Genomic DNA, 22,162 nt, shown 5'->3' with positions numbered 1-22,162 from the left:
TTGTCATTCCTGCAGGACGATTGAAATGTACACTTGGCGTCGGAGCAGCGTGCACTCCGCCCGGCAGACGCACTTCTGCGTGAAGGCACAGTGGATTCTCTGCGTCGCACATGCGCGCGCGTGTGTGTGTTTAAATTAAAAAGCCATTACTCTTCAAAAGAGTAGGAGTGTTTCCCTCTTCAAATGAGGGTGGTGTCCTGCTCATCTTCATTCACGACTCTGAGACGGTGTTGGACATTTCACGTTTGTTTGATGAGGGTCATTTTGTCCACAGAACCATCAGTATAAGAAAACTCTGCACAAAGCTGCACTCAGTTTATTCACCCTGTCGGGATGAAGGGCTGAGCTAACTCTGACTGGGGTTTTAATTTGCAACCTTTCGCGCGCTAAACCTCTGCACTTTTAGGATGCAACACAACTAAATTCACTCCGCTTCGACACAAAACGCACTGCACACATATACACATGCGCCATGCAGTACTATGCACGTGTAATGTAGTGAGAAACTATTGCAACAAGGCTCAACTTCCGATCGGAAGGTTGCGAGTTTAAATCGCAGCAGGGGTCATCTGAGCTCTTCAACTGTCTGCTAAAACAGTATCACGTTCTGGGTGGTTGTTCTTCATGTGCGGTCGTTTTCTATGAACGCTCATTTCCACAATGTTTGAAATCACACCTGTACGTGGAGGAATAGAGGCACACTCGCTGTGCAGGCCGGTAAATTACAAGAGCCGTAAGGAAACGATCGCAATCGGCCCATTGTCAAGGTCTGAATAAATTTGAATGATTTACACTTTAAAGAACTATTCCCCTTCAGTGAGAGTGACATCATCACCCGGCCTGGCCGCCCCCTCACCACCCCTCACCCGTGTCGCCAGCTCTCACAGAAAGCCCCCACTGCTCACCTCCGCTGAATCATGAACTTCTCTGAGCTGCAGTATTTCACGATGAAGACCTGTCGGCCAAAATGTCAAAATTTGCCTATCTTCTCGGTGACGGTCAAAAACCTCTTTGGGTTCTTACTCAACACATTATTCAAAGGGCAGGCCTATGGGTCTATATCCATAAAAGATTCAGGTGCAGCCCTTGGGCGATCCACTACTGGATGAAGGCCTCCCCACGCCACGTCGGTCGTGATGGTGGTTTGTCCATATTTCACCTCGCCGGTGAGTACAGATTGGTCATTTGGAGGCGTAAAGATCGCTTCTCGTGTCACTGGCCGCTCATATTCGTCATAGCTCGGAATCAGGCTCAGGGTTCTGGGTTCGGAACGCGCTACGCTGACCACTGCACTGCCACTCTGTGCCAGTGTTGCACATGACGTGCATAGCTCGGCTGAAGCGAGAGCTCGGGCACACAGCATCATCGGGTTGGTGCTGATTGGTCACTCAAAGCTGACCAAGGTGTCCTCACGGTCAAACAAGCATAGGGCGGTGCTCATGCACACGTATAGCAAGGGTCGGTCTCTATAAGAATTTTCTACCACTACTGTTTGTGGATCTAACAAAGACAAGTCTAATTATTAATGATGTAACATTATTTTGTTTCATAATGAGATCGGTGGCCTGTGCCCAAATACAGCATTGGTTATTTGTGTTATGGCACGGATTTAATAACGATGATGATGATGATTTGGCTTTGAGCTGATGGTGACCGATGCACCAAATGGACGTGCTCACACTTGTGGCTTGACACAGCCAGAACTAAGGGGGCTCATGGAACGGCCTCATACCCCTTGAGCTCCACGATTTGCAGTGTAGTTATAAAAAAAACCCACGTAGAAAATTCGTTTAAAATAAGAACATATTTGAGAGCACGTGAGAGTGTATGTGTGTGCTCTAACACGTGGCGCTGTTGTGTAAAGTTAGCGACACGCGGTTGCCTCGAATTATTGTACATAATTTACGTGCTCGGCTGTCGTGGGGAGGTGGTGTGGTCTGCATCTTCTACGGCCGATAAATCTGCAGCTTGACCGTCTTTCTCACCCGCGCAGTAATCGCGGCCCGAGGCTGCTCGTTCTACTCGGGGATCAGTGCCGGTATCTCGGCAGCTGCGTCCCACCCCTCTCGTTTCCCATGCCGTGATCTGTGCAATCGATCCCAGTGGCATAGGTTAAACTCAGCTCAAGCCTAATCCGAGAAGAAATACCCAGTGTTGTTGTTCAGTAGCCCACGATGCCAGCTCTACGGTATGCTGCTGTCACTCTGATGCTGCGAGCGTGTCTTAGAAATCAGAACCTGTGCATTTGGCTAAGGATGCTATGCTACACATCCCAGCTCTGGTTACGTTCACAGTACAGGAGGTCAATATCATACAGAAACCACCACAGTTATTCGGGTTAAGGATGCAATAAATATTTCTTCAAACCCTGGACATGCTGGCAAGCCAAATTCCTTATCAAGGGATTATCCAGGTAAAATATTTGCATGAAAATCGGCATTTAGCAGACATGAATCTGAATCTGGCCAAAATTATAATCTGCCGCTGACAATTGCCTCATCGCATTATCCTGTTCGGCTGACAAGAACAGCGAAGTGCATCCACGCAAACGTAGCGATTGGGCCGATGGGGTCCGCGTAGCTCATCGTAAGCAGCACACTAAACTAATTAGTGAGGGTTTCGTCATTTAATTGAGGCAATTTTCTAATTAAGGATTTAAGCCACAGCCGCTGCGCACAGTGGTGCACTCTTGTATCCACGTGTACCCATCGCGGGCACAAAGCATAGCACAGATGCGCAACGTGAAATATTCTCCAGTGCTGGAATAACAACACGGGGACACCAACACACGCAGAGACGGTGACCCCACGACCTCACGGACGCTGAGACCCTAGTGCCCGCAGCACGTTAACAGCGTAGGTGCTGCACCCCTTGAGGTGAACGCCTGTGGCAGCAACAGTGGGAGAGTGAAGCGAGCGGCAATCCTGCCGGAGCGCTAATCGGGACGGCTGACAGCAACCGACAGCAGTAAGGCAGCACCTCCTTGAGCCTGTACCGCTCGAAACCGCAAAACAAGATAGGCGCCTGCTTCTTGCACCTCGTCCTCGCAGCATTCCTGCTAAATCTGGCACCGCCGCTCGAGGGGCGGACACGGCATGTCCGCGGAGCGCCGGTGACTCCCCGGCGTGCCGCTGAGCGGCGGTTTGAGCGATTTGAAGTGCTACGCGAGGACACTCGGTGGTGCCGTTTTACGAAACCCGGAGGATGGTGAGCTGGGTCAATCCAGAAGAGGATTTCATCTCCAAGTATTACGGTCGTGAGCCAGTCGCTTACACCGTGAACCACTTGGATTAGTACCATTCGGTGGCAATTATTTATTGATTTGGCTTTACTTACCCTGCTGAATGCATTGGGCCTGAACTGTCAGGTTGGGATTCGCCGTGTTTCGAGGCTTGCCGCACAATTGGCAAGTCACAAGTTCAAACCCTTGTTGAGGATTAACATTCGACTGTAGGATGTTTACCACTGGTGTATACATGCTAAAGAGTTTAGCTCGTGGAAACAGGAACACAATTTGGCTTGACTTTGAGGAGAAGGGGGCTGGGCCCGTCGTAGAGGTGTGATGACCCGACTCGCCACGGAGGGCAAAGAGTTTGATTATAGACTGTGGAAGGGGCTTGACGACATTGAGCAGACGTTGCGCGGCCCGTCCCGCCGTCGGGCCGTGGCGAGCGCTCAATTACGACGGTGGAGCCGAGGCCAGAGGGGCGAGGGGGCCCAGCGGGGTCGCAGCTTCAGGCCAAGCAAATAATGCAGCCAGAACCCAGCCAGGGTCGTCGAGTATATTTAGTTTGTAAATGAGTGGCCTTCATTCACTGCATATTCAAAGAAGCAGTCTGTGCGCTCGGTATGCTTTCTCAGCCAACGGCACGGCGTGCCGTAGTTCTGCTGTGGCGTGTGCAGTCTTATGGTAATTACTTTTAGATGTATTTATTTTAGAGTTTCTGTTTAATTGGAAAATGATCGGAAGCCTGTGAGTTCAAATCCCGGCCGTAGGTTGACTCTCCCCTCCCATTTGCCCTCTGCTCCAAAACACCAAAGTCGTCCCTTGGCCAGAGCAAAGAATTGGTTCCACCTGAGGTAGCAAAACTTTAGACGTTCCGATTTATTTAAATGGCTAATGAGAGTAAATTAAATGGGTTATCACATAATGCGCTCTTACTGGCCACAGAAGTAAATGTTCCCAGTTAACTCATGTCACGTGATGTGGTACCGACGAGGGATATGTATCTGAATTTCGATTTAAAGCTTTCGTGACTGCAGGGATTCATCTTCTTGGTTCTTTCGGTAAAGTCACGTAGAAGGGAAATAATAAAATAATAAAAATTAAACAGTGCGAGAGACCCCGGGGAAACCATTATAAAAATAATAAAAATAAAACATAATATGTTTTATTTTTATTATTTTATTATTTCCCTTCTACGTGACTTTACCGAAAGAACCAAGAAGATATGTATCTGGTCTGGGCTCGTGGACTCAAGGACCTTCGCCAACTCGCCGTCGACATCCTCTCAAGAGGGTGGAACTCCCTTTCTCTGGTCATCTCCACTGCTGACTCCCTTCCCCTGTCCAAGGCCAGTCTCAGGACTTTCCTCTGCAACTCCGCATGTAACTGGCTGTGCCTCTATGCACAGTGTCTCTTTGTACCATTACTATGCCTCCATCTCCTCACTTTCTGCTCTGTAGCTTCCGACCTCTCACGCTGTGACAATAACCTCGAGAAACAATCCTGACTCTTTCCCTGGTTTCCAAGATGCTTGTCCCAGTTTTTAATGCAGCAACTTGAGATTCAGTTGCATGGAGACACTCGATAAACCCACTCTGGATTGCATTAATCCCCCCCCCCGGTCAATAAAATGAACAACAATCTGTTGGAAGTCGGCAGTGGTTGCTCTGCAGATAGACTGGCGCCAAACAAGGGAATGTGGAGTGTCCACCGCTGGCTCAGGCCCACCGATCGAACCGAATGCCGCTCCACGCTCATTCGAGCAGGCAGACACTGACAGTTCCACCCCTGAGTACGTGCTCACCGAACGCGTGCGTAGCCTCCGCAGGAGGGGCAGTAAAATAACGTATTTTGTTCGAACACAATCGTAACAACTAAATTATTGCTCAGCTTTAGCAGCGGGGCTCTTAGTTTGGAGGTTGATTCCCCGCCGATGTGTGCCGCGTGTGCAGCGAAGGCTCGTGCCGTCGTGGGGCTGCGCCTCGTCGCTGTGGTTCGAGGCGCGAGGCTCGGCCGGCCCACGGCAGCCGAGCCACCGCCGCGCTCACGCGGGAGGCGTGCGCTCATAACGCGCGTGACAGTCGTATAAAGCCCCAAATTTAATCATGTTTGGGGAATGTTTTAGTTTAACCTTTCAAACTGTAATAAGAAGAGAAAAAATGTAATTGTTCCTAAGTGGATTTCAGTTAAAATCGTATCCACGCTGAATTCTGTATGATTAGCGTCACCACTGCCTGCGTTTGACAGAGTAATGCAGCCATCACACTGTTACTTTCAGGGTATAAGTTAAAGCATTATAACTGCAACATAATAACGCGGCGAAAGGGGTAAAACTAATTTATGAATAGCTAAGCTTCCACATTTCGGAGCCTATTTTTGGATGGTAATGTGTGTGTGGCTGGAGTCCTGTTGCTCGGCTTATAATGGTTTCCCCGGGGTCTCTCGCACTGCTGTACCATTCATCATTACCATCACAAAGGCTCCAGAGAAAATGTCACTCGCCCGTTGCCAGGCCAGTACTGCGCGCACTCCTATTTTATGGGAGGGGTGGGGGGGTGTGGGCATTGGCCATGCCTGGCACCAGAGATGTGAGACCTTTCTGGTGCTTTTGTGCAATTTGACACGCCTGGCACGTCTTTGAAGCGCAGGGCCTCGTTTGGAATTTTTTTGTTACCCGAAGTCAGAGAGTCAAGCAGCGAAATAGCGTTCCCGCAACGTGCACGGGGGGCGACGAGGCCCGCAGTGCCGGTGACCTTGGCAGAGGTCTTGGATGTTGGAATGGAAACTTAACCCAAAACGTTCCCAGGTACGCTGTGGCGCAGCCCACGGTACGTAGCCAGATTTACGCGGCATGCGGTTCGCGCGGTTAATTACATTGCTTCCTGTCTTCCACTTTGCATGAAAACCAAGTTTAGGTAAATGATGTATTGGAATACCAAATTATTTCCGGTGTAATTTCTGCATTTCATTTTTCATAATTAAAATTATACATCTGATTTGTGGGTTTTAAACCTAAGGTTGTAACCCAGTAGCAAGGATCGATTTCATATCATACATTCTAATGTGTCTTTTAATGTTCCTTGATTGAAAGATGAGATATAAATGTCGCTTTCTAACGTCTTGTTACATTTCACTCACTACCATCAGTCTCTAGACATGCGCAATCTCACAAACGTGTGTACGTTGTGGCTTTGTCATCACTCCGTGTACGCACGAGCGCGTGCATTGTGTCCGTGCTATTGCTGTGCGACGTTAGGAGCATGTGTGGAGTTGGGGGCACAGCCTGCGTACACGAGGCTTGGGGTGCGACGTAGCCTGGACTGGGTGCATGAGCACAATTACCAGCCACACTCACCGGCCAAGCTCACCGGCCACGCTCACCGGTCATGCTCACCGGTCATGCTGACCAGCCACACTCACTGGCTGGAGCTCCCTGCCTCTCACTCCTCCCCCTCCTCGTGCTTCCCAGCGATGGAGCACCCAGCGCAACGTTCCGCTCCTTGCCCGTTATGTTTGTCCCAAGCATCCCCCCCAATGGGACGTGGTTTCCCTCACTCGCAGTACAATACAAGTTTCTGTAAAGAGCACTCTGCACGCGTGCATCCCCAGGGCGCTTTACGACAAAACCTCCGTCCGTTATAAAAACCATCGGCCAATCAACCTAGCTCGAGGTTCGGCTCATGCGCAAACAAATCTTTGTTTACATGTGACTTTTAAATATTCAATTCTGCCTGCATTCTTAAAGTGACTAACTCATTAAATGTGTCTAAAATGAAATATACATCTTTAATTGTTTGTTTTTTACAATTTTACTCTCGTGAAAAATCCCACAATTAGTCGATGACTAAACGTTGAGATACGCCGTCTAATTGTTTTGCGGGGCAGCAGTGTGCGCCTCTGCACCCCACTATAACAATATCTATATATATATTGAAAAAGAAACTGCAAATACAATAACTTGTAAGTTGTGACTTTAAAAAATGCAATTAATTTCAGTATTGTATGTAAAATAAATACATACATTCCTATGTGCATGTGTGTGTGTATTGTAATATATGTTACACCAGGCTACCCTGTGATCCTGGTTACCTGGATTTAAGTCTTAGCCAGGAACAACATCCGGCCTCGGCGTTAAACGGGTTTCCTGGAGCTGCGTAAACATCGGCACTGATGAGAGAAAGGTTCCCTGATGTGAGCTGGCCACACCACTGCCATCGCACGCTGTGCCGGCCTTAACAGGTGCTCACTAACAGCCCATACCCCAATGGTCTCGGAGGGATTTGTTATTTAGAATATTATATTGAGCAGTGTACTGCACATGGGCACAACGTGCAAGACACGCAGAGGTTTGTTTGGAGTGTGCTTGCTCGAGTGGGGAGGAGGCCCTCTGTTCGGCATGGTGGCAACAGCTCCCGCGTCAGCGTTGATTTAGACTCTACGCTTTATGTATCGCGTTTATAAACATGCACTGTGTGGTTCTGTCATGGGGCTTTGAGCTGAAAAGAATTGTATTGTCAAAGTCGTAGGTTAAGATCAAGATTTAATTCTGAAACTCTTTGACAATCCAAATAAACCAAGGAATCTTAAGCGCACGTCAGTGTCGGGAAAGAAGATGAGTTGATTTGCGTGCTTTCGCACTTCAGCGCGTTGCTCCGTGCGCCGTGGCGCTCGACAAGCGTGGCCGCTCACACAAACAACCTTGGCTTTGTTCGTTATTTGTTGTGCGTTTAGTCACGTGTTACAATCAACACTACCATATCAGCAGAGGTCAAACTGTTTCTGTGCTACAATGAGCATTCGGCAGCACGCATCTCATTGCAGCCCTTAGCTTGTGGTGGAAATTCCACGTTCCTTTGGCAGTTGCCGTTATCTCCACTTGATAAGTTACCGTTGACTTCACACAACCCCGGAGGGACGACGGGCTGAGCGACCCCCCCCCCCCATAAGGGTTTGACCTCGCTACCATCCGATTGCGAGCCGCCTGCTCTGCCACTGAGGCACGTGGGTGGAGGTGGCACGGTGTGGCGCCGTGCTACCGGCACAGCCGGCCCCACGCTCGCGCTGTGTCAGCACCTGATGCCGCTCTTGCAGCAGTGCGCCAACAAGTGCCGGGGAGCTTTCCGGCGTTACACACGTGGGGTTCTCAAAATGTAATAATGATCCCCTTACGTGGGACATTTCCTGTGGTGGGTTTAATAGTTCACCTGATAGCTGGCCAATAAAACTTCAGTTGACCACACATTCGTACCCCCACAGATGTACGCGTGCACGCTCGTACACACGAGCGCGCACACGAACCCCAGGACTTCAAAAGGAAAGATTCCTTGCAGAGACACACTAAACCATTGTCTAGCCAACCGCTACAGGGACATGTGGTATGAAACATATCTCCCGGGCACACTTATTCTCAGGACTTACCAGGCATGGGTTCGTTAAGACAGTGAGGCTTCCAATGAGAGAGGCGACCGCAGCAGAGTAATCGTTAAAGTAATGAACCCCAGCAGCTCGGTGCCTGACAAACTCTCAAATCTGGACCCTGTCCGCACGGAGTCGGCCAGAGTGAGTGGGATATAGCGCAGGCGCGATGATTGCCGTGCAGTACGAGAGGCTGTGGACTGTAAAAGCAGCCCCGGCGATGATTTGTGCAGATTGCGGGGACCTCTCCGGAGTGTGCATGCGGAGCGTCACTCGGGGCTCCGCTGCGGTGTGGCGCAGCCAGCGTGGCACCTGCAAGTGACGGTGTTGTCTTAGAGACAAATAACACCGCGTTTTGCCTCTACTTTGATAGCACACTCCTTCGGTTGTGTTTATTTTTCCAAGTAAAGAAACATGTTGCGTTTTATTACGATAATAAGTACTTTACTGACCTCAAAATATTCGAATTGAATATTTCCTGAAATAGTTGAATGCTGGAGAGTGTTTCCGGCTGGTCTCGTGACATCTCGTGTGTGAGTCAGGATTTCAGTGCCTTGCTTTGTAACAACAGCATCACTGGACGTGCAAAGGTTGCGGGAGTTTAATGATTAAGTCTTGGGCTTGCGGTTGCAGTAGCTGATGAAAATAATATCCTGTACCTTCCAAAATGAACCATTACTAAGTGTCTCATAAATAATAATAAAATTACGTCTATCATTTAAACAACTATTTTTTGTCATCTCAGGCTTATATTTATGAGTAGCAAACCAAGATATCCATCGAACAGGCTTCTCCGACATTCTGAAATGTCTTATAACCAAATCTTAATTGTGCAACGTGGATGCTTCAGTCGGGTAAAGGTCAATTTGGATTCTAAGTTTCGTGCTTTTCTTTTAGCAAATGTTAGAAGTTTCCGCCGTATTTGCGTGCATTACGATGTGATGTCTGATTTGTGGAATGCGCATTGAAAAATGCATGTGTAATATAATCAAAGCCTTCTTGCATTCATAAATGCGGTGCGTAGCCCCTGTGCAAGCATGCGTGCCAAAAGTACCGTTGCCTCCACGGTTAATATTAACTCACACAAACCAGGCTTGCACCTGCTCGCCTAGTCCAGCTGTAGGTGAGGGCTGCTCAAGAGATTCCATCTAAGTTGCAGCCGAGCAAATGTCAACAGAATGAGGACCTAACAGGAGTTGTTTTTGGTGGATAATGCGTGCCAGTCAGCCTTTACCGTGTACCATGCAGCGCACCTTGCTTGTACAATTAACTGATTTTAAATGACGCTTCATTCGCACATTTATAGTGGAATCAAACATTTAATGATTGCATTAATTGTCAACTTTCCGAGAAAAAGACATTCGAAAGAAACCTTTTCAGATGTCACTCCTGGACAGGATAAATGATGAAGTTGTCGTAAATTTCATCGATTAAATTGGTTGTAAAATGAATTTACGATCGCTTGTATTTAGCGAAGCGCAGGGCTTAAACTTAGCTGGGTCCGTCTGGGATGACGACCCATTACCGTATCCAGAATAACTCCTTCTATGGCTGCGGCAGCTGGTGACCAGGCTCATCTAGTCTTTCACGAGGAATTCATCCCTGGCGACACGTGTGCGTGTGTGCGTGCCCGAGGGCCCCACGCGGCCTCACCTTGCGCAGCCACTGCGTGTTGTTCTCCAGCAAAGTCTCCAGCTGCTGGAGCCGAGGCTGCGGCCACTCGGTCTCGGGGGTCGCCGCGGACGCTGGCGCATCGCGCTGCGGCAGCGCGTTGGGGTTGCCACCGTAGCCGCTCTGGGACGCCGCGGCGGCGGCAGGGCCCGTCGCCCCCCCCCGGTCGGCCGCGGTCGCCCGGCACCCGTCCACCTCGGGCAGCAGGAAGGTGTAGACGCAGGCGCCGTGCTGCACGCGGTGGAACGAGCGCCGCCCGCCGCCGCCGCCGGGCGACTCGCCCGGCGCCGACCTCCGTGGCGAGGGCGGGAAGGCCGGCGTACAGACCCCGGCGCACAGCAGCAGCGCCAGCGCCAGCGGTGCCACCGGTGCAAGCTGTGGCGGTAGCACCCCGGGCAGTCTTCGGAGAGCCATGCCGATGCGTGGACGGTGATGAGCTTACAGGCCTGTCAACAGAAACGTGTTCATACGGCTGCTGAAATAGAGCTGGACGTCGGAGTCACTCGATTGCGATGTCAGCGGCTCACGGCATTTTCTTCCAATTACTTCATAATGCATATTTAAATAAATTTTGCTGTTATTTACAGTTGACAATTAATATGAATTTGGCATCGATTAGAGTATATTTTGATATGTTTTACTATCATTCCGAAATATAGTTTCTTATATTTAAAGTATACATAGTTTGTTGGCTGCAATACCTTGTTTTCTTTGCACGCATATACAAGTATAATAATATATCTCGGGTCTTCGGTCAGACGCACTCACTGATTGTCATTCCTCCTTCCCGAGTCCTGGCGCTGCACTGACTTTGGAGCCGCGTGGCTCCACGCTCGGGATCTCTGCGAGTCCCCCCCGTGCCCCCGAGCCCCCGTCGTTTCTGCTCACCACCGGCGGGAGCCACTGAGCGCAACGCTCCTCCTGCGCTCAGCCCAAAGCAATGAGCCCTTCCTACTCACTGCCTCAGCGTACATGACAGCCGCGCAGGAATGCGCGCGTTTTCATGCGAGCAGCCAGCCCCCGCATCCATCCACCCTGCAGCCCCAGTCATTGAGAGCCCTCTCTCTCTCTCTTTCTACTCGTAATGTGGCGTTCGTTTTTTTTACTCATTGGGGCCCCTCGGTCACAGTTGTCCAAGCGCCTCCCATCCTGTGAGCAACTGGAACTCGTTGGTCCCGAATAAGGCGTGGGCCCCCCCACCACACACTCCCCCATCCAGTACCTCTGTAGGGGAGGGGCCAATGCGAGCCCTGTGGCCCCCGCCGTGCGACACAAGCGAGGGCACAATCAGCTGTGGAAGGAGCGTGCGGCAGAGGATTCCGCTGCGAGCCAGCGGAGGGTGGCCGCCCGCTCCGAGTGCCGCGCCGGGACGTCGTGCATTGTGCGCCGCTGAATGCCCCTCGGTGCCGGCATGAGAGCCGGGTTCGTCGTGCGAGCAAAGAATAACGACACGTTTGTGCCGTCGATGTACCAAAGGAGGGACGCTTGTGTTGTCAGCGTTTGTGAAGCCGGCGGCCACTTGAGAGAGGTTTTTTTATCCTCAAATGAGCGGTGAAAACGTGCTCACCCTTGACTACTGCGAACATTTTCCCGTGCAAGCAATTAACGTTTTTATTCAATGAATGGGAGGGTTTTTTTCAAGATGATCGTTTTTCCCTTAAAATGGAAGGTCTTGTTTGCGTTGCTGATGACGTGCTGTTTTAATTCGAACGGAGTGGTAGAATGTGAAATACAAAGCTACCCTAATAAGGATGTCTGCAAAGTACTGCAAACACACATGGACAAAATACAACGGAGCTTTTGTTGAATTGCTTTGGTAGTGTAGAGTTCCCAGATCTGCAATTAAAATTAAGCTTCTTACAGTACTCGTGGTTAGTTTTAAGTTTATGAAAACATCACTAAAGGTCCCAAATTCGTATACTTTTTTTATAACAAAAAAATCGGCCACTTAAAACTGTTCATATGTAAATATACACTCACATTTAAAATATATAGTTTCTGGCTTTGTGAGACTGCCCTTGTAGCGCATGACTTACAAGCGGAAGGTTGCAGTGCAAATCCCAGCTGGGGGTCACCTCAGATCATTATCTGTTTGCTATCCATAATGAGTACCGTCGTTGGGAAGCCAACAGGGATCATACAATGGATAGACTGGCCCTTACCATGAAAATGTGGAATGTATGCCAGTGCTTCAGGTTTGCCAGTAGAGATGAGCGCTCAATTTGATCGTGGGGACTCGCTGACTCTCGGTCTTCCTGACGGCTCAGCAGGCAGAGACACTGGCGATGTGCGAGGAGATGATAATCTGCGCTTTGTGTCTCTCAGGAGCTCCCTGGTCATGGGGTCATGACCCCAGCATCACTGGCAGCTCCCCCGCCCCCGCCTCTGACAATCCCAGCAAAGTGCAATGGGTGAAGATGGCTCAATCATCAGCGTTGGGATGTTACAAATAGATATCAGGACAGTTGTTGCTGGGATCCTGAACCATAATGTTTAAAGCAAATATTTTTTTTCAATGCCGGGTGGTGTGTGTCTCATTTTTAATAGGATGAGCCTGGTCTTCATCATAAGCGAGAATGTTATCGTATTTTCCATGGTAAGATGACGGCAGCTGGATACAGACCAAGAGTCTCAAAATTATTAGTGATTAGGCATGCATTTAATTATGACATCTTGGCTAATTGCATATAAGTGTAGGGAGGAAGTAGACCAATGGCAGTGCATCCACAAACAGAGCAAGTGGCCTGAAGCTGCCGCTTTGCAATTTCGAATGGAAATGTATTTGTTTGGCTCGTGGTGCATGTTTCCTCGTGTTTTCCTGTTGTCGTAGTGATGAATGTAGGGATAGATACTGCCGATTGGGCATTTGCCTTTCATAAGTGACCCTAATTAGCCAGACCGTTATATGGAAACCAACACCCTTGGCTATGGAGAGCAACAGTGATTCGCACAATAAATTAGCTGTCTTTGGGGCACGATGATTTTATTGTGAACCGTAATGTTGGTCTTGCTTTGCATCAAATTGCAGCGATGGTTTGCGTTGGTTTTCAATAAAATCTCTCTGCGGTTTGTAGAGGGTATGCATGCAGATGTTTTATTTTCAACTCACCCTAGCCGGTGCATTGCTTTCCTAGCTATGAATGTGGGAGGTTTTTTTTCCCTCTGTGGGTCATGTTTGCCAAAAATGTGGTGTTCAATAAAGCTAACCGGTGTGTCACTTCCGAGTGTGTAACGAAGCAGCTGCGGTGATTCATCTTCTTGGTTCTTTCGGTAAAGTCACGTAGAAGGGAAATAATAAAATAATAATAAATAAAACATTATAAAATACAATTCTCACGACGTTTCGGCCACAACGCAAGCAGCCGTCCTCAGGTGAAGAACACGTCTGTCGGAAAGACAGCGTCTGAATGAGCACCACCAAGCTTGGCAGTGTATATTTAAGCTGGGTTGGAGGGGGAAGGGCGCCTTGACAAAGGAATTTGCATATCAAGAGGAATTCTGCATATTTATGGCAAATGCAGATATGGGATTAGTCACTACTTGTGGAATGCGTAGGAGGTGGGTGGGGGGTTTACTCTCCAATAAGCTGAGAGTATATTTAGTATATTGATGATACTGAGGTAGTTTATATTTTAGTTTTTTACGTGGTGGTTTAGCTGCTGCAGCTCCTTACTATTAAAATTCCTTCCCTTTATTACTGCTAACCCTACTCCCTCCCTTTGATGCTGCTAATCCTACATAATGCACGGGCAAAATATGACTTTGAAAGCCCCCCCACCTCTTACGCATTCCACAAGTAGTGACTAATCCCATATCTACATTTGCCATAAATATGCACAATTCCTTTTGATATGCAAATTCTTTTGTCAAGGCGCCCTTCCCCCTCCAACCCAGCTTAAATATACACTGCCAAGCTTGGTGGTGCTCATTCAGACGCTGTCTTTCCGACAGACCTGTTCTTCACCTGAGGACGGCTGCTTGCGTTGTGGCCGAAACGTCGTGAGAATTGTTTTTTATTATGTTTTATTTTTATTATTTTATTATTTCCCTTCTACGTGACTTTACCGAAAGAACCAAGAAGATGAATCCCTGCAGTCACGAAAGCTTTAAATCTAATTAAAAATCAGCTGCGGTGACTTAAGTTTGAGCTACTCCGCCTTGGAACGTGTTTCAATTTTAAGCACGGTAATCAAATGAAGACGATTGCTTGTGTTGCGATTGAAACATCGTGATATTTTTATTATTATATCTACGTGGCTTCATCGAAAGACCCAAAGAATATTAATTCCTGCAGTCACGAAAGCTTTAAGTAAAGATTTGTGCAAATTAATTGCGTTAATAAAGGGCAATGTGATGAGCAGTGCATTCTTTAATTGGAAAAAAACTAACCACAATCGTCAATTACACTTTGGCTTTCAAATAGCCTTTCACAGCACACAGAGAGGTGGAGTAGACACGAGTTGGAGACATCACGTGATATACCATGGGGCCTCGAACTGCATAAAATAATAAACATTATTTTAAAAATTCCTGATTAACAGGTTTTTCATAATTCACTTAGCGATGGCTTCCTGGGTTCACTGTGCGTGATGTGATCCACCAAGTGGGTTGTGTAAACAGTGTTCACTACGATTGTATTCTTCTCGGGCCCCATGGTATATAACGTGGTGTCTGCTACTCGTGTCAACTCCACCTCTCTGGCATGTGCTGCGAAGAAGGGCCATTGCCCAAAACGTCGTCTATTTTCTACTTTGTCTCTTGAAGGCCACAGTGTTGTTGAGTTTGTGATGTGTACTTGTGCACCGCTGTGAATGCAGTATCACCAAATAATAGTTTTTATTAATTTATTGGACATTTTAGGAAGAATAACTGTTTTATTGCTGTTGCTGTTAGCACACTTTGTACTCCAGTGATTGTAATACTATGACATGAGAATTAATTATGGCAAGAAAGAAAATTGAACGAATCATTACGTTTTTATTGCTCAGTGATCTGTTTTATAGTTCATGTCCGCTTCTGTGCCATTTTGGCAAAAGCCTAAAATGTGCTGTGCATCTACGCGTACATATAGAGAATACTCACACAGCTGCGTCTTGCACGCTGAAGTCATTTCTCCCGCAGTCTCACTTGAGGAGACAACACAGAGCCTCTTCCAGAGCCCCGATCTTCATGACAAACCTGCACCTCGCTGATGTTCACAAAGTCTAGAGTGCACGCCCTGGCAACCCGGCTGTGTTGATAAAAACAGGGAGGTGATCTGCACTGCATTCCTCGCTTTGCTTTGCTTTTCCTATGAGCTCTTAGCTGTGATCCTTGGCAGTAATTATCAGTTATGTGACTTTAACAGTTTCCCATTTCCACGTGCTCACTTTGGAGTTCATCACTGCTGTTTAGAGGCTATGGTGTAGTGCAGGGGTCGGCAACCTGCGGCTCCGGAGCCGCATGCGGCTCTTTTGAACCTTGACCGCGGCTCCGGGGCGGATGCTAGCGAGGGGAGGAGGCGCACTGTGACACCTGCTCTGGCGTTGCCGCTGCTGACAGGTCGCCGCTCCGCTCCACACTGCCCGCCCGGTGACAGGCAATAACGTTGCCATTGCTTTGTCACATGTTTGGAAGAAGTAAAAACCTTCCTGGGCAGCAAAGAGCTCACCTTTGCTGAGCTGGAACAGCCAGAGTGGCTGGAAAAATTACATTTTATGGTAGACATGACAGCACATCTAAACACGCTAAATACAACCCTTCAGGGGAAAGGAGGCACAGCCCTGCACATGCTGGAGGAGGTTTTGGCATTCGAGCGCAAGTTGACAGTGTTTGTCAAAGATTTCCAGAGAGGTACACTGTCTCACTTTTCCTCTTTGAGAGAGTTCAAACAAAGTCATGATACGATAAATTTGGAATATTTCAAGTCTGCAATCACCACAATGCAAAGTTCGTTTGGGAAACGATTCTGTGAGTTCAGAGAGGAAAAAACGACATTATCCTTCCCTGTCACTCCCCTGGCGATCGATCCATCCCTATTGAATATGACTGCATTTGCAGGTGTAAGTCAACCTGATCTTGAGATGGAACTGGCCGATATAGCCGACAAAGATATATGGGTGTCCAAGTTCAAATGCTTGACCGCTACTCTTGAGGATGTTGCCCGTCAGAAGGCCATTCTGGCTCAGAATCATAAATGGAGTGATATTGAAAACCTTCCCAAACAGGACAAACTTGTATTCGAAACATGGAATGCCATCCCCAACACTTATATAAACATGAAAAAGTATGCATTTGGAGTCCTGTCGATCTTCGGCTCCACATATGTATGTAAGCAGGTCTTCTCCAACATGAACTATATTAAAAACAAACATCGATCACGCCTCACAGATGACAGCTTGCAAGCCTGTGTGAAAATGAAGGTGACGTCTTACAGCCCTGATGTGCAGACACTGTGCACTGAGGTTCAGGAGCAAAAATCCCATTAACCAGGTAATTTAGCTATTAATTTGCAAAAATATATTTTACATTGTTAAGTGAAAACGTCCTTTTTTTATTCAGATTGACAGCTGACTGCACGATCCTGTATATAGCAATAAGGTAAGAAACAATATATACAGTGTTATATTTGTTTTAATAGTTGCAATGGTTTTGCGGCTCCCAGTTTATTTTTTCCTTCGGAAACGGGTCCAAGTGGCTCTTTATGTCTTAAAGGTTGCAGACCCCTGGTGTAGTGAGTTGCCATTTGACGGAGGCATATGTTGTTAGCACTGCAGTGTACATGTAGTCTTTAACTTTTAAAAACAAAGCAACGTGAGTATCTGGATGTAATTGTAGGTGAGTGTATGAATGTGGTTACAGGTGAGAGTGTGGATGTGGTAACAGGTGAGTGTATGAATGTGGTTACAGGTGAGAGTGTGGATGTGGTAACAGGTGAGTGTGTGGATGTGGTTACAGGTGAGAGTGTGGATGTGGTTACAGGTGAGTGTGTGGATGTGGTTACAGGTGAGTGTGTGATGGCCATCTGGCCAAGTGTTGGCAGTCACGCAAATCATCGCCATTTCTCGTGAGTCCGTTGACTTCACAAGAATCCTCTGCACTCCGCCACACGTGGACTAATAGGGGCTATGGGGCACAAAGGAACAACGTTAAATCTTGACTTAAAGCTTTCGTAACTGCGGGAATTTATATTCTTTGGGTCTTTCGGTAAAGTCACGTAGATAGGTTAAAAAAAAAGGAAATAAACAAAAAACAACGACGTTTCGATCGCAACACAAGCGACCATCATCAGGTGGAAACAAGGGGGGAAGCCACTAAAGGCAAGCTGTGTTAAAGGTTTAAAATGGGCGTAGCCCAAGCGTCCTGGTAAGCAAGCCGGGATGGTTATGCGAATAGGGTAGACGCATGAAATTAACAACTTGTGGTACCCCAATGCAGGGACGACACTGCAGGAACTGGAATTTCTCGTCCCATATTTAGTAAAATAAAACTAACATCGGAAGGTGACAAGGTGGCAACATCACAGCTAGTTGTGACTTAAACTGGTTGATAATGTCCTTCCAATGATTGCTGAGTTTGTACCCATCCTCTCGGTTGAAATTGTGTCATTCATGCTAAAGATTCGTTCATGAAGCCATCCATATGTAATGTAGTAACTCGGCGGGAGACGACTTCACGGGTAACACACTCTTTATTTTACCAAACTCGTTCACAGGTGACTAACACCCACTTAGTATCTCGGGTGACAAACACCCACTTAGTTACCCTGGCGACTAACGCCCTCTTAGCTACCCTGGCGACTAACGCCCACTGAGCTATTCTGGCGACTAACGCCCACTGAGCTACTCGGGTGACTAACACCCTCTTAGCTACCCTGGCGACTAACGCCCTCTTAGCTACCCTGGCGACTAACGCCCACTGAGCTATTCTGGCGACTAACGCCCACTGAGCTACTCGGGTGACTAACACCCTCTTAGCTACCCTGGCGACTAACGCCCTCTTAGCTACCCTGGCGACTAACGCCCACTGAGCTATTCTGGCGACTAACGCCCACTGAGCTACTCGGGACACTCCCTGCCCGGGGTGTCCGTCTTGACTGTGGGTCCCCAGCCCGACCCACGTGGGCGTCGGACCCCGGGTCCCACAGTCTCGCCTCCGAGCCACACAGGGCCCCGGTCCCCACAAGGACGGCGGGACTAGGGGTCTCGGGGCACTAGGTCTTCAGCTCCGTCTTCTGGTCTTCAACTGGGTAACTCTCCCCGAGTGCTCTCGCGCGTCCCCCTTTATACCCCACCTGCGGACGTCGCTGCGAGCACCCATCCTATTCGACCAATCACTGGGCGCTGGCTACGATCCTGTTTTCCCACATCTCAGCGTGTCTCAGCACCCCCGCCGCGCCGCCCCGTCATCTGTCACTCCCGGCGCGCGCGTCCACACCACGCCCACAACGCGTGCCCAACCCCGCACCCCGCGCCGCCCCGTGATCCATCACTGTTACAGTCGGCGCACGTCAACACCACCACTACATCACCCCCTACCACATAGCTCGCAGCCGACCCGGCTGCTATAAAAATATACAAACCCCCCTGTGTGCCCCGTAACACAACACAACAACAAGAACAACAACTAACGTAACAACACAACACAACGCGAACACTACCATCCGCAACCATCAACCAATGCCACCGCGACAACAGAACAATATATACAATCCGGCGAGTGACAATAGCAATGTGTATGCAGAAAGAAAAATAAATGGAATTTTTTTTTTTTTTTCCTCTCTCGACTCGTGCAGCGTCCCATTCTTTCCGAGCGTCCCTACAACGGGACATTACCCCGGCAGAGGGGAACACCGGGCGAGCTCGGTGTCGAAAAAAAATGTCTTCATGAAAATTGTTGTGCCCTAGCCCGAGTCCGCCTTGCCGGTCCGTCGTACGGCACCAGACGCGGTTGAACGTCCGGTGGTGCCGGCAGTTCAGGAAGACATTGGCCAGGCATCGAGGACCCGTGCGTGCCGCGGGGTTCAGGTTCCCGACGGTCAGCAGCCGTCAAGCCCGAGGCACCTGGGGGTGGGTCAGGTGGAGACACGTGAGGAGCAGCCTGCGACACCTCCCTCCCCAAGTCGACGGTCACATCACACGCCCGGTCGTTACGGCACAGAACGGGGTCACACGGTGCCGCATAGGGCTTCAGTCGGGAGGGGTGCACGTACCAACGGCGTTTTTCCCATTTAATCTGTATACTCTGGGGTCGTGCAACCCGCACAATTTCCACCGGTCCCCTCCAAGGTCTCAACAATTTGGGGGACGTAGCCAACGGTGCATGTGGACAATGCAGCCAGGCCTTATCGCCTGGTTTCCAATCATGCGTATGCACCCTCCGCCCATGCAATCTTTCGTTCGCGATTTGCCGAGACCGCGAATTCAACCTCGCCGCCTCCCGCGCTTCAGTCAATTTGGCGATATTAAATTTGATGTGGTCTGCCAATTTTGATTTTGCACGTGGCTGGGAAATCCCCAGTTGGACGTCCATGGCCGGATCGGCCTCCCGCCCATACATAAGAAAAAATGGGGAAAACCCCGTCGCCGCATGAGGGGCCATTCGATAGGCCGCGAGTACCCCCGGCACCTGTAAGTCCCAATCAACCTGATCGTCGCAGACCTGTTGGCACAGCATAGACGTAATCGTCCTGTTCAGACGCTCAACCATCCCGTCAGTCTGCGGGTGGTAGGGGGAAGTACGCACTTTCTTTGTACCCAACAGGTCGCACACCTCGCGCAACAAAACGCTCGAAAAATTCTTTCCTTGATCCGTCAGCAAGCGTTCGGGGGCGCCCTTGTCCAAAACATAACCCTGGACGAAGGCGTCCGCCACCGCTGCAGCCGACTGGTTGGCGAGTGGCCATGCCATGGGCCATCGGGTGAAGTATTCTACGCCAACCAGCAGGAACCTATTTCCCCTCGGTGTAGCAGGAAAGGGCCCCAAGATGTCCAACACAACCAATTCGTTTGTGCGCGAAACGTGAATGGATTGCAGCGGTGGATTAGCTGCCAATGGTGGCGGTTTTCTTTTGGCGCACCCTACGCATCCCTTAAGAATGTTCGCCACGTCGTTACCCATCCCCGGCCAATAATAGTCTCGCTGGATTAGGGCGAGCGTTTTGTGAAAACCCAGATGCATGAGCCGTTCATGAGCTGCCAGAACGACCCTACCCCGCATAGCAACAGGCACAACGAGCACGTGACGCCGGGACATGTTGTCCCACTTCATCAAAAGGCCCTGTCTGCACACCCAGGAACCGACCCGCGCATCCCCTACCTCGGGAGCGCCAACTTTTCGACGTAGCGTAAGTAGGGAGCTGTCGGACATTTGGAGACGGCCCCACTCAATGAGGGGCAACGACAACAGCGAATCCCTCCCCGTGGGGGCGTCGACTCCCGGCGTGTCAGTGGCGGCGAGCGCAACTCCCGGGGTGCCGGCGACCGGGGGTTTGCACCGCGCCGATCCCAACAAACATGTGCAGTCCGTGCACGGTGGCAACCGCGACAAGGCGTCCGCATTTGAGTGTCGCAATCCCTTGCGGTAAATCGTCGTGAATTGGTAGTCCTGAAGGACCTCCAACCATCGGGACAATTGGCCCGATGGCTGTGCCACGCGCATAGCGTATTGTAGAGCCGCATGGTCCGTACGGACCGTAAAATGACGGCCGTAAAGATACGGCCTGAATTGCTGTGTAAAAAACACAATCGCTAACAATTCACGACGAGTTACGCAATAGCGTTGTTCGGCGGGGGAAAGAACTCTACTACCGTAGGCGACCACCCGTTCAACCCCCCCGACCACCTGTGAGAGCACCCCCCCGATACCCGTGTTGCTGGCATCTGTGTCAAGCAAAAACGGTTGTGTGAAATCGGGGTAACACAAGGGGGGAGCCTCTGCTGCTAGACCAGCAAGATTGTATGGCTTACCAAAAATCCATAAAGAAGGGACACCCCTTCGTCTCCACCATTGGCTCACCCACCTACAAACTGCCCGGTATCTGGCTAAGACCTTGCAGCCATTCACTGGTAAGACCACCTCTTCTGTTCTTAACTCAGCTCACCTGGTATCGTCAATTAAGGACATCTCACTGTCTCCAGGTGATTTGCTCGTGAGTTTCGACGTAGTTTCTTTGTTCACCAAAGTTAGTGTGCCCGACACCATTGCAATCATTGAAGATTTGGTCCAACAAGGATTGAATGCTGATGTATCAGCCCTTGTGAGACACTGCCTCACCAACACTTACTTCACTTGAAATGGAACATTCTACAAACAAGTTGAAGGCACCCAAATGGGTTCTCCCTTATCTCCAGTTGTAGCCAATGTTTTCATGGAGAAATTTGAGATGGACGCCATCCAGGCATCCACTCTACGTCTATCCTTGTGGAAGAGGTACGTAGATGACACGTTCGTCATCTGGCCACATGGCCTACCAGCTCTGAACCAATTCCTCAACCACATCAATTCCATACACCCAGCCATCAAATTCACCATGGAGGTGGAAAAGGATGGCAAGCTACCATACTTGGATGTTCTAATCGAAAAGAGACCAGATGGCTCAATGGGACACTGTCTACAGGAAAGCCACCCATACTGATGCCTACCTAAAACCTGACTCCCACCACCATCCATCCCAGAAGAATTCCCTCATCAAAACTCTACACCATAGAGCTCGATGTATCTCCGACCATCATTACCTCACCAGTGAACTGAAATGCGTGCCCCAAACTCTCAAGATGAATGGATATTCTGGCGACACAATCCGTAAAGCTGTCACCCCAACCGTTGGGACGGAGCCATCTGAGGACCCAATCAAAACCATCACCATTCCAT

General features: G+C 49.3%; 2 protein-coding genes across 6 annotated transcripts in view; one reads left to right on the top strand and one right to left on the bottom strand.

Annotated features, from left to right (window-relative positions):
* Nucleotides 1-11,493, bottom strand: part of LOC144932354 (angiopoietin-2-like) — a 56,492-nt gene extending 44,999 nt beyond the window's left edge. The window contains exons 1-2 of one of the 2 annotated variants that reach the window (XM_078856301.1): nucleotides 11,014-11,493; nucleotides 10,295-10,758 (exon numbers count right to left, since the gene is read on the bottom strand). In XM_078856301.1, the coding sequence (XP_078712427.1) occupies nucleotides 10,295-10,726 (432 nt within the window). In that variant the 5' untranslated portion in view covers nucleotides 10,727-10,758; nucleotides 11,014-11,493. The remainder of the gene's footprint in view (nucleotides 1-10,294; nucleotides 10,759-11,013) is intronic. The other variant, XM_078856300.1, reaches the window with a different exon arrangement.
* The window catches only part of MCPH1 (microcephalin 1), a 113,982-nt gene that overhangs the window by 66,253 nt on the left and 25,567 nt on the right, over nucleotides 1-22,162 (top strand). The gene's annotated exons all lie outside the window — the stretch shown is intronic.

This window comes from Lampetra fluviatilis, chromosome 5 (genome assembly GCF_964198595.1).
Source record: "Lampetra fluviatilis chromosome 5, kcLamFluv1.1, whole genome shotgun sequence".
NCBI lineage: Eukaryota > Metazoa > Chordata > Hyperoartia > Petromyzontiformes > Petromyzontidae > Lampetra > Lampetra fluviatilis.
This window is presented reverse-complemented; position numbering and strand designations above follow the sequence as displayed.